Source organism: Bubalus bubalis, chromosome 4 (assembly GCF_019923935.1).
Source record: "Bubalus bubalis isolate 160015118507 breed Murrah chromosome 4, NDDB_SH_1, whole genome shotgun sequence".
Taxonomy (NCBI): Eukaryota; Metazoa; Chordata; class Mammalia; order Artiodactyla; family Bovidae; genus Bubalus; species Bubalus bubalis.
This window is the reverse complement of record NC_059160.1, coordinates 51,673,553-51,692,605: the sequence shown is the minus strand read 5'-3', so window position 1 is coordinate 51,692,605 and position 19,053 is coordinate 51,673,553. Positions and strand designations below refer to the sequence as shown.

Below are 19,053 nucleotides of genomic sequence, written 5' to 3'. Positions count from 1 at the left end.
GGGAGGGGCAGCTGGGAGCTTGAGAAGGTTAAGTCTCCAAGAGGCCTGAACACCAGGCTTCAACTCCAACTCTGTTCACTAAGCAATGGAGGCTTCCCCAGGGCTGTGACAAAATAAAGTCAGGAAGAGTAAACAAAGCTTAGTTTCTTTTGTCTTGTTTGTTTTGGAGGACTGGATAGGCGGGAAGGGGGGAAATTCCATATTTACTTCAGGCATCAGAAATCAGCACATTTTATTGGGAGTGAAAGAAAGGTAGCGCATTGAATGACTGTGGAGTGAGCCTTCATACAAATGCCGAAGCCCACAGGACACCAGGGGAGCTAGTCAAAGTCATTTCCGAATATCCAAAACTCTTAAGTGGGGAGTTAAGTGAGACTTCTCGGTGTTCGGTTCTTTCAGAGCCACACAATTCATGGCCTCTATTTACAACCAAAGCCTATGGTTGCCATGAAATCCTCTTTTTATCTCTAAAGACTGCTAAGTGTTTCCAATATATAATAGTTCAGGAATTAAACCTTTGTTTCCTAGAGCTAGGCATCCCACTCGGTAGCATGAGGGGATCTTGAAATTTTTTTTTAATTTATTTATTTTAAATGGAGGCTAGTTACTTTACAATATTGTGGTGGGTTTTGCCATACACTGACATGCATCAGCCACGGGTGTACATGTGTCCCGACTGTCTGGGCCCATTTCTAACCTCTGTTCAGAACATCCTCAGTACTAGGATTCCAACTCCTGGTGCTACGAGGCCCCCTAGTGCTCATAATGCAAACAGTGACTTCAGAAATACCTTCAAATGAACTGGAATCAATCAGCAGCCCATTAAAACAATATCATTTTAAGGAACCAAAATGATACTGACGAAGCATAAAAGATTCTGTTTTAATGAATTCATCTTGAATTATGATGCGTCAACTTTCAGAACACAGGCCTGGAAAAGTCTAAGCAGTATTTGATAATAAAACTATTTTTCAAAATTATGATCTATACTATTATCATTATATTTCACTTTTTATTTCCTGACTTAAACACTACTGTATCATCTATAACACTCAAAATATTAAAACTTTTAGAGAATAACACATTTTGATTAAGTTTTTTGTCAGGAGAGTTTACCACTTGTATAATTTTTAGAAATAAATTTTAAAAGTGAGATTTTCCTCAAAAACCGATTTATCATATGAAATATCATAATATTTAGTCTGTTTCATTATAACAACTGTCATATTTATAGTAACATTTTTCAATGGCTTTAACTGGGGAGACACCCTGGTATTTAGCAGGCAGCTGAGAAATGTGTTACAAATTACTTCACAGTAATTTGAGTACTCAAGTGTGCAAATACTATACCTTTATCTATTATGGGAACAAGATCTTATATTTGGGTGCTTGATCATTTATTGTCTTCCACCTTACCACACGTAGGCACATCTTATCTTCCAAAAGAGAATTTTCCTTGAATATATACATCGTCTTAATGAGTATTGCTTTTTATATCACTCATTAAATAATGTAAGGTAATTTTATATACTAAATGAAGCTTCTCTTGATATCTCCAAAGGTAGAAGAAAATCACTGCCTTGGTTAGGTTAAAGCTCTTTCTTTAGTTCAAAAACATTTATCTGAGATTCTGACTTCTTCAAACCAAATGTACTTTTAGACTTATTCTAAAGTATACCATAAATCTGTCTAGAATCCATGAAAATATATGAGGATATGTGAATATATGTTTGCTTCTGGCTTGGCTGATAAACTACCTTTCTCTCTTTGTATTACTGTGGTTTTATATTTTCCTTTAATTTTTTAAAAAATTTGGCATCTAAAAAAATGAAACTACAATCAACTTTTAGCACTAAATGTATGTTCACAAATCATATACATTTACATTGACAATAGCTCCGGAGTATAAATTTGCATTAAAACAATTCATTAGATTCTATAAATACCCAATAACTATTATCAGGAATTGCATATATAAGATAACTTCAAATTCCCACAACACTCAGGCTACTTTTCATGGTGATTTTTCAGCTGCTATTATTAATTGCCACACTGGTTTCTGATATGAGGGGAAATCACTAAATTTCAAGCACAACCTTATGCTCTGAGACAACAGTGCAACATGTTTCAGAATCCTGTGGGCTGACGCCTCAGCGCTACATATTCAGAGGTGAGAACTCAAAGACTATGATAGACTTGCATTCAACCTTCCTACGAACAGTGGGTAATACACATAACCTCTATGACCCTCAGTTTTCTCATCTGAAATCAGAGATGATATTCCTTATCTTTTAGAGTGTTAGATTCTTTATGAAGAGAAGAAGTATGTGAGAACCTTAACATACAGTAGGTGTACAGCAAGTGGCAGTGATTGTTCTAATCAGCCTCAACCACAGTTCCAACACAGATGAAGGCCACCGTGAGTCATGATATTGCTGCAACAATATTTATTTAAAGAGACTCTGAATAACACATTGTATTTAATTTCAGGTCAACTTACCAAGACAGGAGTACAAACCCTGACTTATCCAAGCTAATATGGCAAGAGTTATAAGGTCGCCAAAACTAGCAGCAATGGGTGTAGCAACATTATCAGGGTTTATACCGGTCTTCTTTGAGCCAACAATAACCCCAACCATTATTATTCCTAGGAAAAAAAAAAAAGTTAATTACTTTTTGTGCTATGGTTTAAAGAAAATCCATTCCCCTAAATACTGAAGTACACACACTAGACAAACAGCACATCAGTTCCCGTTAGGCTGCTTAGATAAGCTGACTAAAGCAAACAAAACATTTTACTTGAATGTTTTGGTCAAGTGTCTTTCAACAAATTCCAAGTAGGGATCACAAAAGATGTGAGAAGTTCAGTGTTGCATTTAGAAACCTGAAAGGCTACTGTAAAATAACATTAAAGTTTCCAATTTAGTAACATGCATGTCTTAGATGTAATGTATTCATGTGTACAAAACCAAAATTTTATTTTAAACCTCAAATAAAGTATGAAAATGTCAAAGAAAGGTGAGTTATATTTACACATATAGCAACTGAGAAGGAGGCCAACAAAACCAGATTTGTTTACACAGAGGTAGCCAGAAATGCTTGCCCCATTTTTTATTAAAAAGTGTTGAAGTATTAGGAAGAGAAGAGTAATTAAATTTTGAACACTGGAGGTCAGAATACAAGAAGCAGTCTTTGTAAAGGATATTCTTAAACCCCAAAGTTTCTGTCTATAAACCTACAACAACAGAAGATGAAAATGTGACTGGGTTCTTGTACATTTAAATCCTCATATTTTTGAATATAGAAATGGGAGAAAAATGGTAACATCATATCTACACCATACTGGACAGATTTTCTCATGCCAACATATTAAGAGGATGCAGTACAGAGAAAATTTAAGATTAGTTAATTTACATGCTAAGCATAAATTAAATCCTTGCTTAAGGTCACACAGCTTGTAACAGTGTTTTTCCTACTACCCGTAAGGCCAAAATTATTAAAAGTATAAATTTTGTCTTGGTTCAATGCCTCACATCTTATATTCTGGAGGCTTTTTCAATCTATGGACCTACCTTTCCCATAATATCATTGTAAATAGGAAAAAAAAAACCATAGCAGGAAAAACATTTAAATACATATTACAATAATCATTCAAGATGTGATCATATAAATTTTTTTCAAAATTAGTACATTTAAAAATCAATGTGGAAAGTTCTCCTATGACAGAATGCTATTTAACTTTTCAGCTGAAAACAAGTTATTTTGCCATCATGGACCAGTGAAAAGAGTTGGGAGACAAGAAACAGGTTTTAAATCTGATTTTTCTGTGAATAAGCTGATGAAATTATACAAGCCTACTTACCTAAGTCAGTTTTCTCACCTACAAAAGGTGGTTCAATACCATCTGCTCTACATATATAAAGGTCAAGTTACTATAAAAGTGGAATACACATTATTCAAAATAAAGGTGTAGACATATATTTTTTAAATCTGAATTTTAAAGCTTTAAAAATCCCAGGCAATACAGATACTTGTTAGTCTGAAATTTTTCAAACAATTCTTTCTAAATGAAACTAGATAGAAAACAGAAGCAATTGAGTCTAAAGTAATAGTGTTAATGCTTTAACACTTTTTCTTACCAGAAATCAATTTTCCAAAAGCATAACTTCACTCTGCTTTACCCGTGTTAATATCAGTCAATTCCAGTAATTCTATATAAAGACAAGATACTACCCTTGGTATAATTTGAGTACTAAAACAAAATGCTTGAAAATATTTTTGAAGTCAGGTCTTAATTTTAATAAGAGCTTCTAAATTATTAGAAAAGAAAGAAAGTGAAGTCGCTCAGTTGTGTCTGACTCTTTCCAACCCCATGGACTGTAGCCTGCCAGGCTCCTCCACCCAGTATTTTGTAGGCAAGAATACTGCAGTGGGTTGCCATTTCCTTCTCCAGGGGAATCTTCCCAACCCAGGGATCGAACCCGGGTCTCCTGCATTGCAGGCAGACTCTTTACAGTCTCAGCCACCAAATGATCAGAATCTAGCCCCGAAAGTTACCTTCATTATATGAGATCACCTGATATGAGAGTATTCCATTTTTAACCTTGCTGGTGATATAAAATGATGGCAATTATAAATAAAAATTAACAAGTCTTTATGATTATGATTCCATAATCTAGTTCTCTAGTGTGATGTTCATATAAATAAATCAATATAAAAATGGTATCCCAACTAAAAAACCTTCTGGCTCTTTAACATTCTATAGCCAACAATGTGCTATGTTAAGCATATGGTTATACTTCTACTGCCACAGAAACAGTAAAGGAATTTTTTTTGAAACCTGAAACTTCAAAAAATTTTAACGGAGGGACAGCTTTTGAAATCTAGAATTCCTGGAATACTTGTTACTCAAATGACAAGCTAGCAAATCTTCTGCATGATTTCCAGAAAGGAGCTTCTCAATTAATTTCACTTACAGAGACAAATAAAATCTCTAGGCTATTTTCCTGGTCTTGTTTGGGAGCTGTACCAGGGGACCTAAAGCCTGGACACAACCTTAGGAAGCTTGCTCTGTATGCTAAGGTTTACATGTGATACATATAAATATAACTGAAATAAGCTATTTGAAAAGTTGTAGATAACTTTTCTGTTTTTTTAAAATAATGAAAAAATATCAGTTAAGGAAAAATAGCTAACATGGAAAATGAATAACTAGAAAGTAGAGATTGCAGAGTAGACACTGAAATTTACTTACCCTGCAGGAGCGATGCAATGAAGGCAGTTGCTACACTGCTAGAGCACAGAAGTATGGAATGATCAAGATAGTATTTTCCCTCTGGAATCCAGCCCAATATAATTGCTGCCACAGCTGCTAGGAAGCCAACTACTGTTGCTTGAACCTTAAAAAAATATTTAATAAAACCCAACTGAATTATTCATTGAGAAAACGCATTTTTTTTTATTTGATGATGTCAATAGGCATATAAGGAGTCAAAAGAAAGTATTATATATGGTTACTGAGCTGCCTTACCTTTTGAATAAGCTACTACATTTTAGTTTTACTATTCCTTAAGCTAGTGGGTTCTCAAAATGCCCTGATCTGGTAGCAGTAGGCATGGAATGGGGTTTAGGAATGTATTTTTAACAAGCATCTTAAGTGACTTTGGTGGTGAAATTCATAGATCATCTAAGAAAATACCAACCTTAAGACTGAAAAGTACCCAATCCACATAGCTTAAGTCTGACTCTTGAGGCAGTACTGGCAGGAGACTGAATTCTATAATCAAATGATAAGGGTTTCATTCCTAGCTATACACTTAATCTTGTGGTAAGTTATTCAACAAGCATTAATTTAGGGTCTACTATATACAAGGTGCTATGCCTGGTGTTAGGCTACCGCAGTGGTCAAAACAAATTTATTCCCTGCTCTCACAGAGCTCCTGGTCAATGGGAGAGGCAGACATTAAAAAATAACCTCACAAACAGCTATTAAAAACTTCAGCTCCGAATCTGAAAAATGGTAATATTGAACATGGAATGCTTATTTTGTATTTAAATGAATTACATGAATATATAAAGTACTTTCCACAGCGAAAGTGGAAAGCACAAAGCAACCCTCAAAAAACAAAACAAAACAAAAGCAACTATAAAAAGTCACACTGTGAACTCTTAGAATCACATTAGACAAATGCTAGAACCAAAAGAAACCCTAAAGGCACCTCTAGTTCACTTATTCTTATTGTGTTTGTGTCATGGACTCCTTTGACAATCTGGTGAAAGTTTTATAGATTCTTCTCTTCATGAAAACACCAATGCAGTCAAAATTTTGAGCAGAATTTCTGTGTGCTCAGAGACTCTCTGAAGCTAATCCATGTACTGAAATCCAGGGCTCCAGATGAAAAACCCAAGTATTCTGATTTTTCCATAGAGTAAATTAATGGAAAAGCCAGGCTAGCAAGTTCAGATAGTCTAGATTCTAGCCACAGATCTTTCATTGCAGCAGATTTAGTGCTGAGCTGCAAGCATCACTATGCTAGTACCAGTTGTTAAGATACTTCGGCATTCTGATCCTGGTTCAGTTCAGTTCAGTTGCTCAGTCATATCCAATTCTTTGTGACCCCATGAACTGCAGCACGGCAGGCCTCCCTGTCCATCTCCAACTCCCAGAGTCCACCCAAACCCATGTCCATTGAGTTGGTGATGCCATCCAATCATCTCATCCTCTGTCGTCCCCTTCTCCTCCTGCCCTCAATCTTTCCCAGCATCAGGGTCTTTTCAAATGAGTCAGCTCTTCCCATCAGGTGGCCAAAGTATTGGAGTTTCAGCTCCAACATCAGTCCTTCCAATGAACACCCAGGACTGATCTGCTTTAGGATGGACTGGCTGGATCTCCTTGCAGTCCAAGGGACTCTCAAGAGTCTTCTCCAACACCACAGTTCAAAAGCATCAATTCTTCGGCGCTCCGCTTTCTTTATAGTCCAACCCTCACATCCATACATGACTACTGGAAAAACCATAGCCTTGACTAGACAGACCTTTGTGGACAAAGTAATGTCTGATCCTGGTTCAGTTCAGTTCAGTTGCTCAGTCGTGTCCGACTCTTCGCGACCCCATGCAGCACGCCAGGCCTCCCTGTCCATCACCAACTCCTAGAGTTCACTCAGACTCACATCCATCGAGTCAGTGATGCCATCCAGCCATCTCATTCTCTGTCGTCCCCTTCTCCTCCTGCCCCCAATCCCTCCCAGCATCAGAGTCTTTTCCAATGAGTCAACTCTTCGCATGAGGTGGCCAAAGTACTGGAGTTTCAGCTTTAGCATCATTCCTTCCAAAGAAATCCCAGGGCTGATCTCCTTCAGAATGGACTGGTTGGATCTCCTTGCAGTCCAAGGGACTCTCAAGAGTCTTCTCCAACACCACAGTTCAAAAGCATCAATTCTTCGGTGCTCCGCTTTCTTTATAGTCCAACCCTCACATCCATACATGACTACTGGAAAAACCATAGCCTTGACTAGACAGACCTTTGTGGACAAAGTAATGTCTGATCCTGGTTCAGTTCAGTTCAGTTGCTCAGTTGTGTCCGACTCTTCGTGACCCCATGCAGCACGCCAGGCCTCCCTGTCCATCACCAACTCCCAGAGTTCACTCAGACTCACGTCCATCGAGTCAGTGATGCCATCCAGCCATTTCATCCTCTGTCGTCCCCTTCTCCTCCTTGCCCCCAATCCCTCCCAGCATCAGAGTCTTTTCCAATGAGTCAACTCTTCGCATGAGGTGGCCAAAGTACTGGAGTTTCAGCTTTAGCATCATTCCTTCCAAAGAAATCCCAGGGCTGATCTCCTTCAGAATGGACTGGTTGGAATCTCCTTACAGTCCAAGGGACTCTCAAGAGTCTTCTCCAACACCACAGTTCAAAAGCACCAATTCTTCGGCGCTCAGCCTTCTTCATAGTCCAACCCTCACATCCATACATGACCACAGGAAAAACCATAGCCTTGACTAGACTGGACCTTTGTTGGCAAAGTAATGTCTCTGCTTTTGAATATGCTGTCTAAGTTGGTCATAACTTCCTTCCAAGGAGTAAGCGTCTTTTAATTTCATGGCTGCAGTCACCATCTGTAGTGATTTTGGAGCCCCAAAAAAATAAAGTCTGACACTTTTCCCACTGTTTTCCCATCTATTTCCCATGAAGTGATGGGACCGGATGCCATGATCTTCGTTTTCTGAATGTTGAGCTTTAAGCCAACTTTTTCACTCTCCACTTTCACCTTCATCAAGAGGCTTTTTAGTTCCTCTTCACTTTCTGCCATAAGGGTGGTGTCATCTGCATATCTGAGGTTATTGATATTTCTCCCGGCAATCTTGATTCCAGCTTATGTTTCTTCCAGTCCAGCGTTTCTCATGATGTACTCTGCATATAAGTTAAATAAGCAGGGTGACAATATGCAGCCTTGACGTACTCCTTTTCCTATCTGGAACCAGTCTGTTGTTCCCTGTACAGTTCTAACTGTTGCTTCCTGACCTGCATTCCTGATCCTGGTTAGTAAATAATATATGTACAAGTGATAAAATTAATAATTTAAATTCTAATACTGTGACTCCAAGGTTTTTCTTGGAAATAAAATGCAGAGTTTTTGTTTCTTGGAAATGAAATACAGAACTAGGGAGCCTATGGAAGACATTGTAACACACACACAGCTGAGATAAAGAAGTCCTATTGTGTAAACCTGCAAAGGAAAGACCCAATTGTACCCAAGAGAAGAGCAAACTCCAGGTTAAGGAGGAGCTGTGGAGGTTAACAGGAGGCACGGGCCTAAATAGACGTGAACACAGGATACATCTATCCTGGCGAGGGAATGACTCTTCAATGAGATTGGGAACTCTGGGGTTCCCAAAAATAAGTAAATAAATACCTACTTATTTGACAATTTATGGACAGGTTGAGATGGCCACTGTGTACAACTGTGAAGAAATTCTGTGATGGTCATCTGCTTGGGATCCCATTTAATAGTCAGAAGAACACGCACGCCAGCTAATGCCAGCATGAGGTGCCTCTGTCCTTCTCATCCCTCCCCACCCATCCCCTCCACAGCCAGCCTCAAGTCAGAGGAGCTCTGCCAGCCCGCCCTACTCCCCCAGCCAGCCATCTACTCCCTCACAAGCTGCAGCAGATAAAGCTTCAGAGACGGCACCACTGTCACCCCCCACCTGACCTTATTTTCTTCTCCCCTCTGCTTTTGTCTATAGGTAACTAGACTCCAACCAGTTGCTGCCTCACTGGCTTATACCAACTGGGTCCTGATGAGCCTGTGTGGGGTTCCCCGTTTCTCATGCATCCTTGGTGGAGTGAGACACAGACACAGACTTCAGGCTGTGGCACCTATTATGATAGGATCAGTGAAACCCCAGCCATCTCTAGCTCTCATCCTGACCAACAGTTATGGAAAGAGAGGATGGCAAGGGAAGGGTGGAGACTAAGAGTGAAAGGAAAAGTTAAAAGCAGAGATGGGGACTTCCCTGGTGGTCCAGTGGTTAAGAATCTGCCTGCCAATGCAGGGGACAGGGGCTCCATTCCTGGTCTGGGAAGATCCCACATGCTGACGAGCGACTAAGCCCATGAGTCACGACTACTGACGTCTGCACACCTAGAGCCTGTGCTCTGCAACAAAAGAAGCCACTGCAATGCAAAGCCCATGCACTACAACTAGAGAGGAGCCCCCGCTTGCTGTAAATAAAGAAAGCCCACCCAGCAGTGAGGACCCAGCACAGCCATAAATAAATAAAAACCTTTTAAAAAGGATAAGCGCTTTATTTGGCAAAACTAATACAATTATGTAAAGTTTAAAAATAAAATAAAATTAAAAAAATAAAAAAAAAAAAAAAAACAAAAAAACAAAAGCAGAGGTGGAAAATTATTAGAATAATTTATAGTCTAACTCATATTACTCAGTAAGAGTTTACAGTATTTAAAGAATAAAATAGGATATATTTTCAAATTTTCATTTATTAATTTATAAGTAGCCTACTGGTTGTTGGATATATTGGTTATTACTCCAGCATAGATTCCTACAGTTTCAAGCTGAAAAGGATCTTGGGTATCTCTAGTGCAACACTATGGAAATGAAGAGGAAAATGAAACATAGAAGAAAGGCTAAATTAACAAACATTATATAGCTGGTGATTGCTAGAGCTGAGACTAGATTTCAAATTTTCTTGTTTCTAACCCTGTGATCTTAGAAACACAGATAACTTTTAAAAGCCTATATCCCAAAATTGCCTTTCTTTCTTTGTCTTTGAACATAACATGAAATTTCTTTTCTGCAACCATGTTCTCAACATTACGTCTGAGTTGACCTAACATTAAAATTAGTTGAGCCAGACTTCTCCAATGGTCTAGTGGTTAAAACTCTGTACTTCCAATGCAGGGGGCATAGGTTTGATTCCCTAGCAGGGGAACTAAGAACCCACATGTTGCACAGCGCAGCCAAATTAAAAAAAAAATTTTTTTTTTAATTAGCGAGCACTTTATAAACTCAGATTTGCTAAAGAGGTGCTGGGAGCTGCAGTCTTGTGTCTTGGGGATAGCAGCAGGTAGTGGGAGAGAAAGAGATAGTCCCCTGAGATTAGAAAGACCTGTAGATAATCTATATATAATTGACAATTTAATGTGCTCATTTGTATTAACACTGATAATATTAACAAATTAAGGAAAATTCAGCTTACACATCCTATCATATAAAAATGAGCAAAGTTTAATTAGAAGATTTACTTTTAAAAAGTCAAAGAAAAACAGCATCTAAGCAATGAAGTGCTACATATTTATTTGTACACATATTAACTCAAATTCTGCCTCTATTACATATGGGAGAAAATATTTTTTATATTTACTCTATATTTTGTATGTTATACATTTTCCATATTTAGAAAAATATGATGTTTCTAGAAAAGAAAACTTTCAGAAGTTATCCATTTATTGTATCATTTGTTCATAAATATATGTGTGTGTATACCCATATACATATCACTTACCTGTTTTAAAGCCAAGTTGCCAATTATTAGGTTCCACTTTTCAATGGGTGAATCCATCTTCCCAATGTTTACCTGTTAAAATGAATATTTTCATGTATCACTGAGTAAGCTATATGCCCTCTATTCTGCTTAAATAGCATATTAAGTATTAAAGCCAAAAACAATCCTTTAGTATATTTGATGAGCTTATACTGCATATTAACTATAATTCTAAATTCACTACAAGTCTTGCATCTCATATTTAGCTTGCCTGAGATTTTTAGAAAAAAAATTTTTTTAACTTAATCACTAGCTCAAAAGAACCAGTGGACTAGTTAGTATTGTCCACCTGCCCTCCGTTATCTTACAACTAACATCAAGTATCATCCTAATATGTTAAATTTTGTCTACTGAGGCCCAACATAAATAATTACATAATTTTGAGATGCTAGCATTTAATTCCACATCATAAAACTTATGCATTGACCAAAAAACCAGATGTAAATAAATAATTCATATTACATAATTTATATTTGAGTCATAACTGAGTCAAAATTATCAATAAAAAATTCATATTGTTCACATATGAATGTTGATAATGTATCTCACTATTAAAAGGTATATATCTGTTGGCTAAATGGAAGAATATTCTTCAAAAATTAATATTTTATTCACACATTCAACTGCTCTGTAAGCTAAATCATACTTTTCAACAACTTAGGATTCAAAAAACATATATCCAAACCTGACAGTTTTTCTAATGCAGTCATTTGGAAAGCAATAAGCAATCATTATTAAAATTCACTGAGCCAAGTTTCAATTATTCATTATATGGTTGGTTACCGAAGACAGATGAATGGGTAAAGTAGCAGATACATAAGGGTAATTATTTATGGGTAGTTAACCATGGACAAACCATAGGTTAGCTCACTGGTTTCAAACCAACAGGTTAAGTGCCACATCAACATTCCCTGTTTCAATCTGGAAAACAGATTCTGTTCTCTAACTTTACTCTTGACTGTTGTCTCAAAGTATCAAGCAAATGCACATATTAAGATTTTTCAGTGTTTCAGAATAATTATTCTTGCTCTCTTTACTTGTATTATTTGCTTCCTAAGCCCAGAAGTCTGAATTATTCATAAAACTTGTGTTTGTAGCTCTGAGTCTCTGCTCTACTGAATAAAGTATAAGTGAAGTGAAAGTGAAGTCGCTCCGTCGCGTCTGACTCTTTGCGACCCCATGGACTGTAGCCCACCAGACTCCTCAGTCCATGGAATTTTCCAGGCAAGAGTACTGGAGTGGGTTGCCATTTCCTTCTCCAGGGGATCTTCCCAACCTAAGGATTGAACCCGGGGCTCCCACACTGCAGGCAGACGCTTTACTGTCTGAGCCACCAGAGAAGCCTTATCAAGTATAAGCCATGTTTAAAGAGTGGACCTATCTCAGGTTTAGTGTTTAAGAAACAGGTATAAGGGAAACTCATGTTATTTGTAATACTTTTAGAAAGATGTCTACAGGTATAGGAAGCAATCTAAAATGATTCCATGAAAAAGTACAAGATGTGTCAAGACTTCAGAACCCCTTGATGATCAATGGAGACACATTCATTACAGTCTAGGAAAACAAAATAAGTAAACAAATAAGAAAAACTGGTTTGAGAAGCTTCATTTATATTCTTTGCTTCCCCTCAATGGGTCTTACAGATGCTAACAAGAGTATTAGAGTAATCAGTGTTAACAAAAAACTTGTAAGGAAAGTCTAGCTATTACTTTCTACAAGGTAAATTTTAAAAGGAGTTAAGAAATATTTAGATGGTTATTTAAAATGGGAGAAATAAAATGGACACTTATGTGATGAAAACAAGATTTGATATTACTACACTGTGCTGTGCTGTGCTCAGTCCCTTCAGTCGTATCTGACTCTTGGTGATCCTATGGATTGTAGCCCACCAGGCTCCGCTGTCCATGGGACTTTTCAGGCAAGAATACTGGAGTGGGTGGCCATGCTCTACTCCAGAGGATCTTCCCAACCCAGGGATCGAACCCATGTCTTCCTGCATCTCCTGCATTGCAGGTAGATTCTTTACTGCTGAGCCACTGGGGAAGCCCCTTATTATACTACCCTCAGGTTAAATTAGCCAAAAGGGACCCCTCCCACTAGTCCCTAATATTAAAAGCCAAACAAGTCTTTTCTATACCCCAGTTTTAAAATATATATATTTAAGGGGCTAAAAAAATTTACCCTGAGATATATGACTAGCAATTATTTGCAGCACCAGTTAGGCCAAAGAGCATGACCTCCTCGGCTTAACCCCACTCTGGGGATTCCAGAACTCTTAAGTAGGTAAAATGGACAAGAAACAAAAGAAAAACTTTTAAACTCCTCCTCTAAGATCAAAGATTGTTGACTGGATCCCAGTGAAAACTAAAGTTAAGGGTGGACTTCCCAGGTGACGATAGTGATATAACCCACCTGCCAATACAGGGGATGTAAGAGACACAAGTTCGATCCTTGGGATGGAAAGATACTCTGGAGTAGGAAATGGCACCCCACTCCAGTATTCTTCCATACACAGAGGAGCCTGGTGGGCTACAGTCCATGTAGCTGCTAAGACATGACTGAGCAACTGAGCACAGGAAAAGATCGGGAGGTGAGAGTTCTCACACTGGTCAGAATGGCCATCACTACAAAGTCAACCAATAACAAATGCTGGAGAGGGTGTGGAGAAAAGGGAACCCTCTTACACTGTTGGTGAGAATGTAAACTGGTACAGTCACTATGGAGAATAGCATGGAGGTACCTCAAAAAACTAAATATACTTACCATATGATCTAGCAATCCCATTCCTGAGCATATATCCAGGAAAAATCATAATTTGAAAAGATACATGCACCATTATGTTTATAGCAGCACTATTCACAATAGCCAAGACAGGGAAACAACCTAAATATACGTCTACTGACAGATGAATGGATAAAGAAGATCTAATGGAACACTACTCAGCCATGAAAAAGAATGAACTAATGCCATTTGCAGCAGCAAGGATGCAACTGGAGATTATCATACTAAGTGAAGTAAGTCAGAGAAAGATAAATACTAGAATACCACTTATATGTTGAATCCAAAATACAATACAAATGAACATATCTACGAAACAGAGACTCATAGACCTAGAGAACAGACTTGCAGTTGCCAAGGGGAAAGGAGTACAGGGTGGCGGATGGATTTGGAGATTGGAACTAACAGTTACAAACTATTACATATAGAATGGATAAACAACAAGAGAACTATATTCAATATCCTATAATAAACCATAATGGAAAAGAATATGAATAAACAATGAGAAAAATTATGATTCTATTTATATGAAATTCTAAAAAAGTAACTGAAAGAGCAGAGATTACTTGAGGTCAGAGGGATTACCTGGCAGCTGAATTAACAGCAAAAGCACATCAGGGTGAGAAAAATGTTCTGTACCTTGTTGATGGTGGTAGATACACATTTAATATATTTGTCAAAACTCATCAAATTATATAGTTAATAGGTACATGTATTATTGAATATAAACTATACTTCAATGAATTTAACTTTTATAAAAATAATTTCATGCACCAGCAATTGCTTTTATGCTCTTCAATAACATTTATATTCCCACTACCTGGTTTGGTCAAGTATTAAAACTTTTACCATATGTAGTATACGAATATATCACACATATGTTTAACAAAAGAGATCTTAATGACTCAGATAACCATGATGGTGTGATCACTCACCTAGAGCCAGACATCCTAGAATGTGAAGTCAAGTGGGCATTAGGAAGCATCACTATGAGCAAAGCTACTGAAGGTGATGGAATTCCAGCTGAGTTATTTCAAATTCTAAAAGATGATGCTATGAAAGTGCTGTGCTCAATATACCAGCAAATTTGGAAAACTCAGCAGTGGCCACAGAACTGGAAAAGGTCAGCTTTCATTCCAATCCCAAAGAAAGGCAGTGCCAAAGAATGTTCAAACCACACAACTGAACTCATTTCACATGCTAACAAAGTAATGCTCAAAATTCTCCAAGCTAGGCTTCAATAGTAGGTGAACCAAGAACTTCCAGATATTCAAGCTGGATTTAGAAAAGGCACAGGAACCAGAGCTCAAATTGCCAACATCTGTTGGATCATGGAAAAAGCAAGAAAATTCCAGAAAAACATCCACTACTGCCTCATTGACTACACTAAAGCCTTTGACTATGTGGAGCACAAACTGTGGAAAACTGTGGAAAATTCTTAAAGAGACAGGAATACCAGACCATCTCACCTGCCTCCTGAGAAACCTGTATGCAGGTCAAGAAGGAACAATTAGAAATTGACATGAAACAACGGACTGCTTCCAAACTGGGAAAGGAGTACATCAAGGCTGTATATTGTCACCCTGCTTATTTAACTTATATGCAGAATACATCATGTGGAATGCCAGGCTGGATGAAGCACAAGCTGGAATCAAGATTGCTGGGAGAAATATCAATAACCTCAGATGTGCAAAAGACACCATCCTAATGGCAGAAAGCAAAGAGGAACTAAAGAGCCTCTTGATGAAGGTGAAAGAGGAGAGTGAAAAAGCTGGTTTAAAACTCAATATTCCAAAAAACAAAGATCATGGCATCTGGTATCATCATTCCATGGCAAATAGATGGGGAAACAATGAAAACAGTGACAGATTTTATTTTCTTGGGCTCCAAAATCACTGCAGATGGTGACTGCAGCCATGAAATTAAAAGACGCTTGCTCCTTGGAAGAAAAGCTATGACAAACCTAGACAGCATATTAAAAAGCAGGGATATTACTTTGCCAAGAAAGGTCTGTCTAGTCAAAGCTATGGTTTTCCCAGTAGTCATGTATGGATGTGAGTTGCATCACAAAGAAGGCTGAGCACCAAAGAATTGATGCTTCTGAACTGTGGTGTTAGAGAAGACTCTTGAGAATCCTGTGGACTGTAAGATCAAACCAGTCAATCCTAAAGGAAATCAACCTTGAATATTCATTGGAAGGACTGATGCTGAAGCTGAAACTCTAATACTTTGGCCACCTGATGCAAAGAACTGACTCATTGGAAAAGACCCTGATGCTGGGAAAGATTGAAGGCGGGAGGAGAAGGGGACGACAGAAGACGAGATGGATGGATGGCCTCATCGACTTAAGGGACATGAGTTTGAGCAAGCTCTGGGAGATGGTGAAGGACAGGGAAGCTTGGCATGCTTCAGTTCATGGGGTCGCAAAGAGTCAGACATGACTGAGCAACTGAACAATGACAACAACGTTTAACATCATTATACAGTCAGATATCCAAGACTCAATTTATGATGTCTTCAACCTTTTCCTCTTATTTTTTCCGATTGAATAATTTCTACTGATTTATCTTCAAGTTCATGAATTCTTTCTTCTGCTCTCACCAATCTGATACATTCACTCATTAAGACACATTTGTTTAATTCTTTGAACATTTTTTCCTTTAGTTCTTTGAACACATTTATATTAGCTGCTTTGGAAGATTTTGTTAAATCCAACATCTGGGCCCACTTTGAGTCACTTCCTGTTGACTGAATATGAATCACACTTTTGGGTTTGGTTCCTTTCCACTAGTGATTTCAGTCAAAAACTAGACAGTATAATAATGTGTTATAATAACTCTGGATAATGTTATGTTCTGCTGAGGATAACTGGATTTTCCTTCTAATAGGCAGTTATTGGTCTAGACTCAAACTGCAAACCACTGTCTCTCCCACAAGGTGCAGCAGTTCATATCTCTGCTTGGTTCTTTCAGCTACCAAATACTGCTTTTCAGCTCAGCTTTTGGGGAGGCTCTCTCCTCACCTATGTAGTTTAATGGTCAGCCAAAGATTTGGACAGAATTAATGCTCAGATTTTGGGGCTTATCCTCTTTGCAGTTCTCTTGTGGCTGGGATTTCCCCATAAATTTCTACCTGCTCTGTCACCTTAAAGCTCTGTCATCTGATCATTCATGCCACCAAAACTTCAATTTTCTGCCACTATGGGTATGCATAATAACAGAAGGCACTTAGTCAAAAAATGCAAAAATTCAAATTTTAGCCAGTGTATTTGTCTTTCAAGTACAGGATGCTTCACATTTTTGCCTGCTTTTGTTCTTTTTTTTCTTTTGCCAGACTCCTTGAACTTTGCCACCTCAAGTTGGGAAGACTATGGGTTTTCTACCACATGAGATTGGGGAATTCCATCAAGAAAAAGAAGCCACAAATTTTGCCATTCTTACCCACTGCAGTTAATGGTCTCTTAAGGGAGATACCAAGGGAACATTTCATGCAAAGATGGGCTCAATAAAGGACAGAAATGGTAGGGACCTAACAGAAGCAGAAGATATTAAGAAGAGGTGGCAAGAATACACAGAAGAAAGAACTGTACAAAAAAGATCTTCACGACCCAGATAATCACAAAGGTGTGATCACTGACCTAGAGCCAGACATCCTGGAATGTGACCTCAGGTGGGCCTTAGGAAGCATCACTAGGAAAAAGCTAGTGGAGGTGATGGAATGCCAGTTGAGCTCTTTCAAATCTTGAAAGATGATGCTGTGAAAGTGCTGCCTCAATATGTCAGCAAATTTGGAAAACTCAGCAGTGGCCACAGGACTGGAAAAGGTCAGTTTTCATTCCAATCCCAAAGAAAGGTAATGCCAAAGAATGCTCGAACAACTGCACAATTGCACTCATCTCACATGCTAGTAAAGTAATGCTCAAAATTCTCCAAGCCAGGCTTCAGCAATACGTGAACCGTGAACTTCCTGATGTTCAAGCTGGTTTTAGAAAAGGCAGAGGAACCAGAGATCAAATTGCCAACATCTGCTGAATCATCAAAAAAGCAAGAGAGTTCCAGAAAAACATCTATTTCTGCTTTATTGACTATGCCAAAGCCTTTGACTGTGTGGATCACAATAAACTGTGGACAATTCTGAAAGAGATGGGAATACCAGACCACCTGACCTGCCTCTTGAGAAACCTGTATGCAGGTCAGGAAGCAACAGTTCGAACTGGACATGGAACAACAGACTGGTTCCAAATAGGAAAAGGAGTATGTCAAGGCTGCATATTGTCACCCTGCTTATTTAACTTATATGCAGAGTACATCATGAGAAGCTCTGGGCTGGAGGAAACACAAGCTGGAATCAAGATTGCTGGGAGAAATATCAATAATGTCAGATATGCAGATGACACCACCCTTATGGCAGAAAGTGAAGAAGAACTAAAGAGCCTTTTGATGAAAGTGAAAGAAGAGAGTGAAAAAGTTGGCTTAAAGCTCAACATTCAGAAAATGAAGATCATGGCATCCAGTCCCATCACTTCTTGGCAAATAGATGGGGAAACAGTGGGAACAGTGGCTGATTTTATTTTTATGGGCTCCAAAATCACTGTGGATGATGACTGCAGCCATGAAATTAAAAAAGACACTTGCTCCTTGGAAGGAAAGTCATGACCAACCTAGACAGCATATTCAAAAGCAGAGACATTACTTTGCTAACAAAGGTCCGTCTAGTCAAGGCTATGGTTTTTCCAGTGGTCATGTATGGATGTGAGAGTTGGACTATAAAGAAAGCTGAACGCTGAAGAATTGATGCTTTTGAACTGTGGTGTTGGAGAAGACTCTTGAGAGTCCCTTGAACTGCAAGGAGATCCAACCAGTCCATCCTAAAGGAGATTAGTCCTGGGTGTTCATTGGAGGGACTGATGTTGAAGCTGAAACTCCATACTTTGGCCACCTGATGGGAAGAGCTGACTCATTTGAAAAGACCCTGATGCTCGGAAAGATTGAGGGCAGGAGGAGAAGGGGACGACAGAGGATGAGATTGTTGGATGTCATCACTGACACAATGGACATGGGTTTGGGTGAACTCTGGGAGTTGGTGTTGGACAGGGAGGCCTGGTGTACTGTGGTTCATGGGGTCGCAAAGAGTCGGACACGACTGAGAGACTGAACTGGACTGAACTGAAGGGTAAACTCTAGTTTCTAGTTGGTTTTATAGGCTTTC

The 19,053-nt window shown here is 38.4% G+C and overlaps 1 protein-coding gene across 14 annotated transcripts in view; it reads right to left on the bottom strand.

Moving 5' to 3' along the window:
* SLC41A2 (solute carrier family 41 member 2) overlaps positions 1–19,053 on the bottom strand; it is a 149,200-nt gene that overhangs the window by 57,825 nt on the left and 72,322 nt on the right. For all 14 annotated transcript variants that reach the window (XM_044941408.2, XM_044941406.2, XM_044941410.2 and 11 more), the window contains 3 exons: positions 11,029–11,100; positions 5,255–5,399; positions 2,501–2,647 (listed from right to left, as the gene is read on the bottom strand). In XM_044941408.2, the coding sequence (XP_044797343.1) occupies positions 2,501–2,647; positions 5,255–5,399; positions 11,029–11,100 (364 nt within the window). The remainder of the gene's footprint in view (positions 1–2,500; positions 2,648–5,254; positions 5,400–11,028; positions 11,101–19,053) is intronic.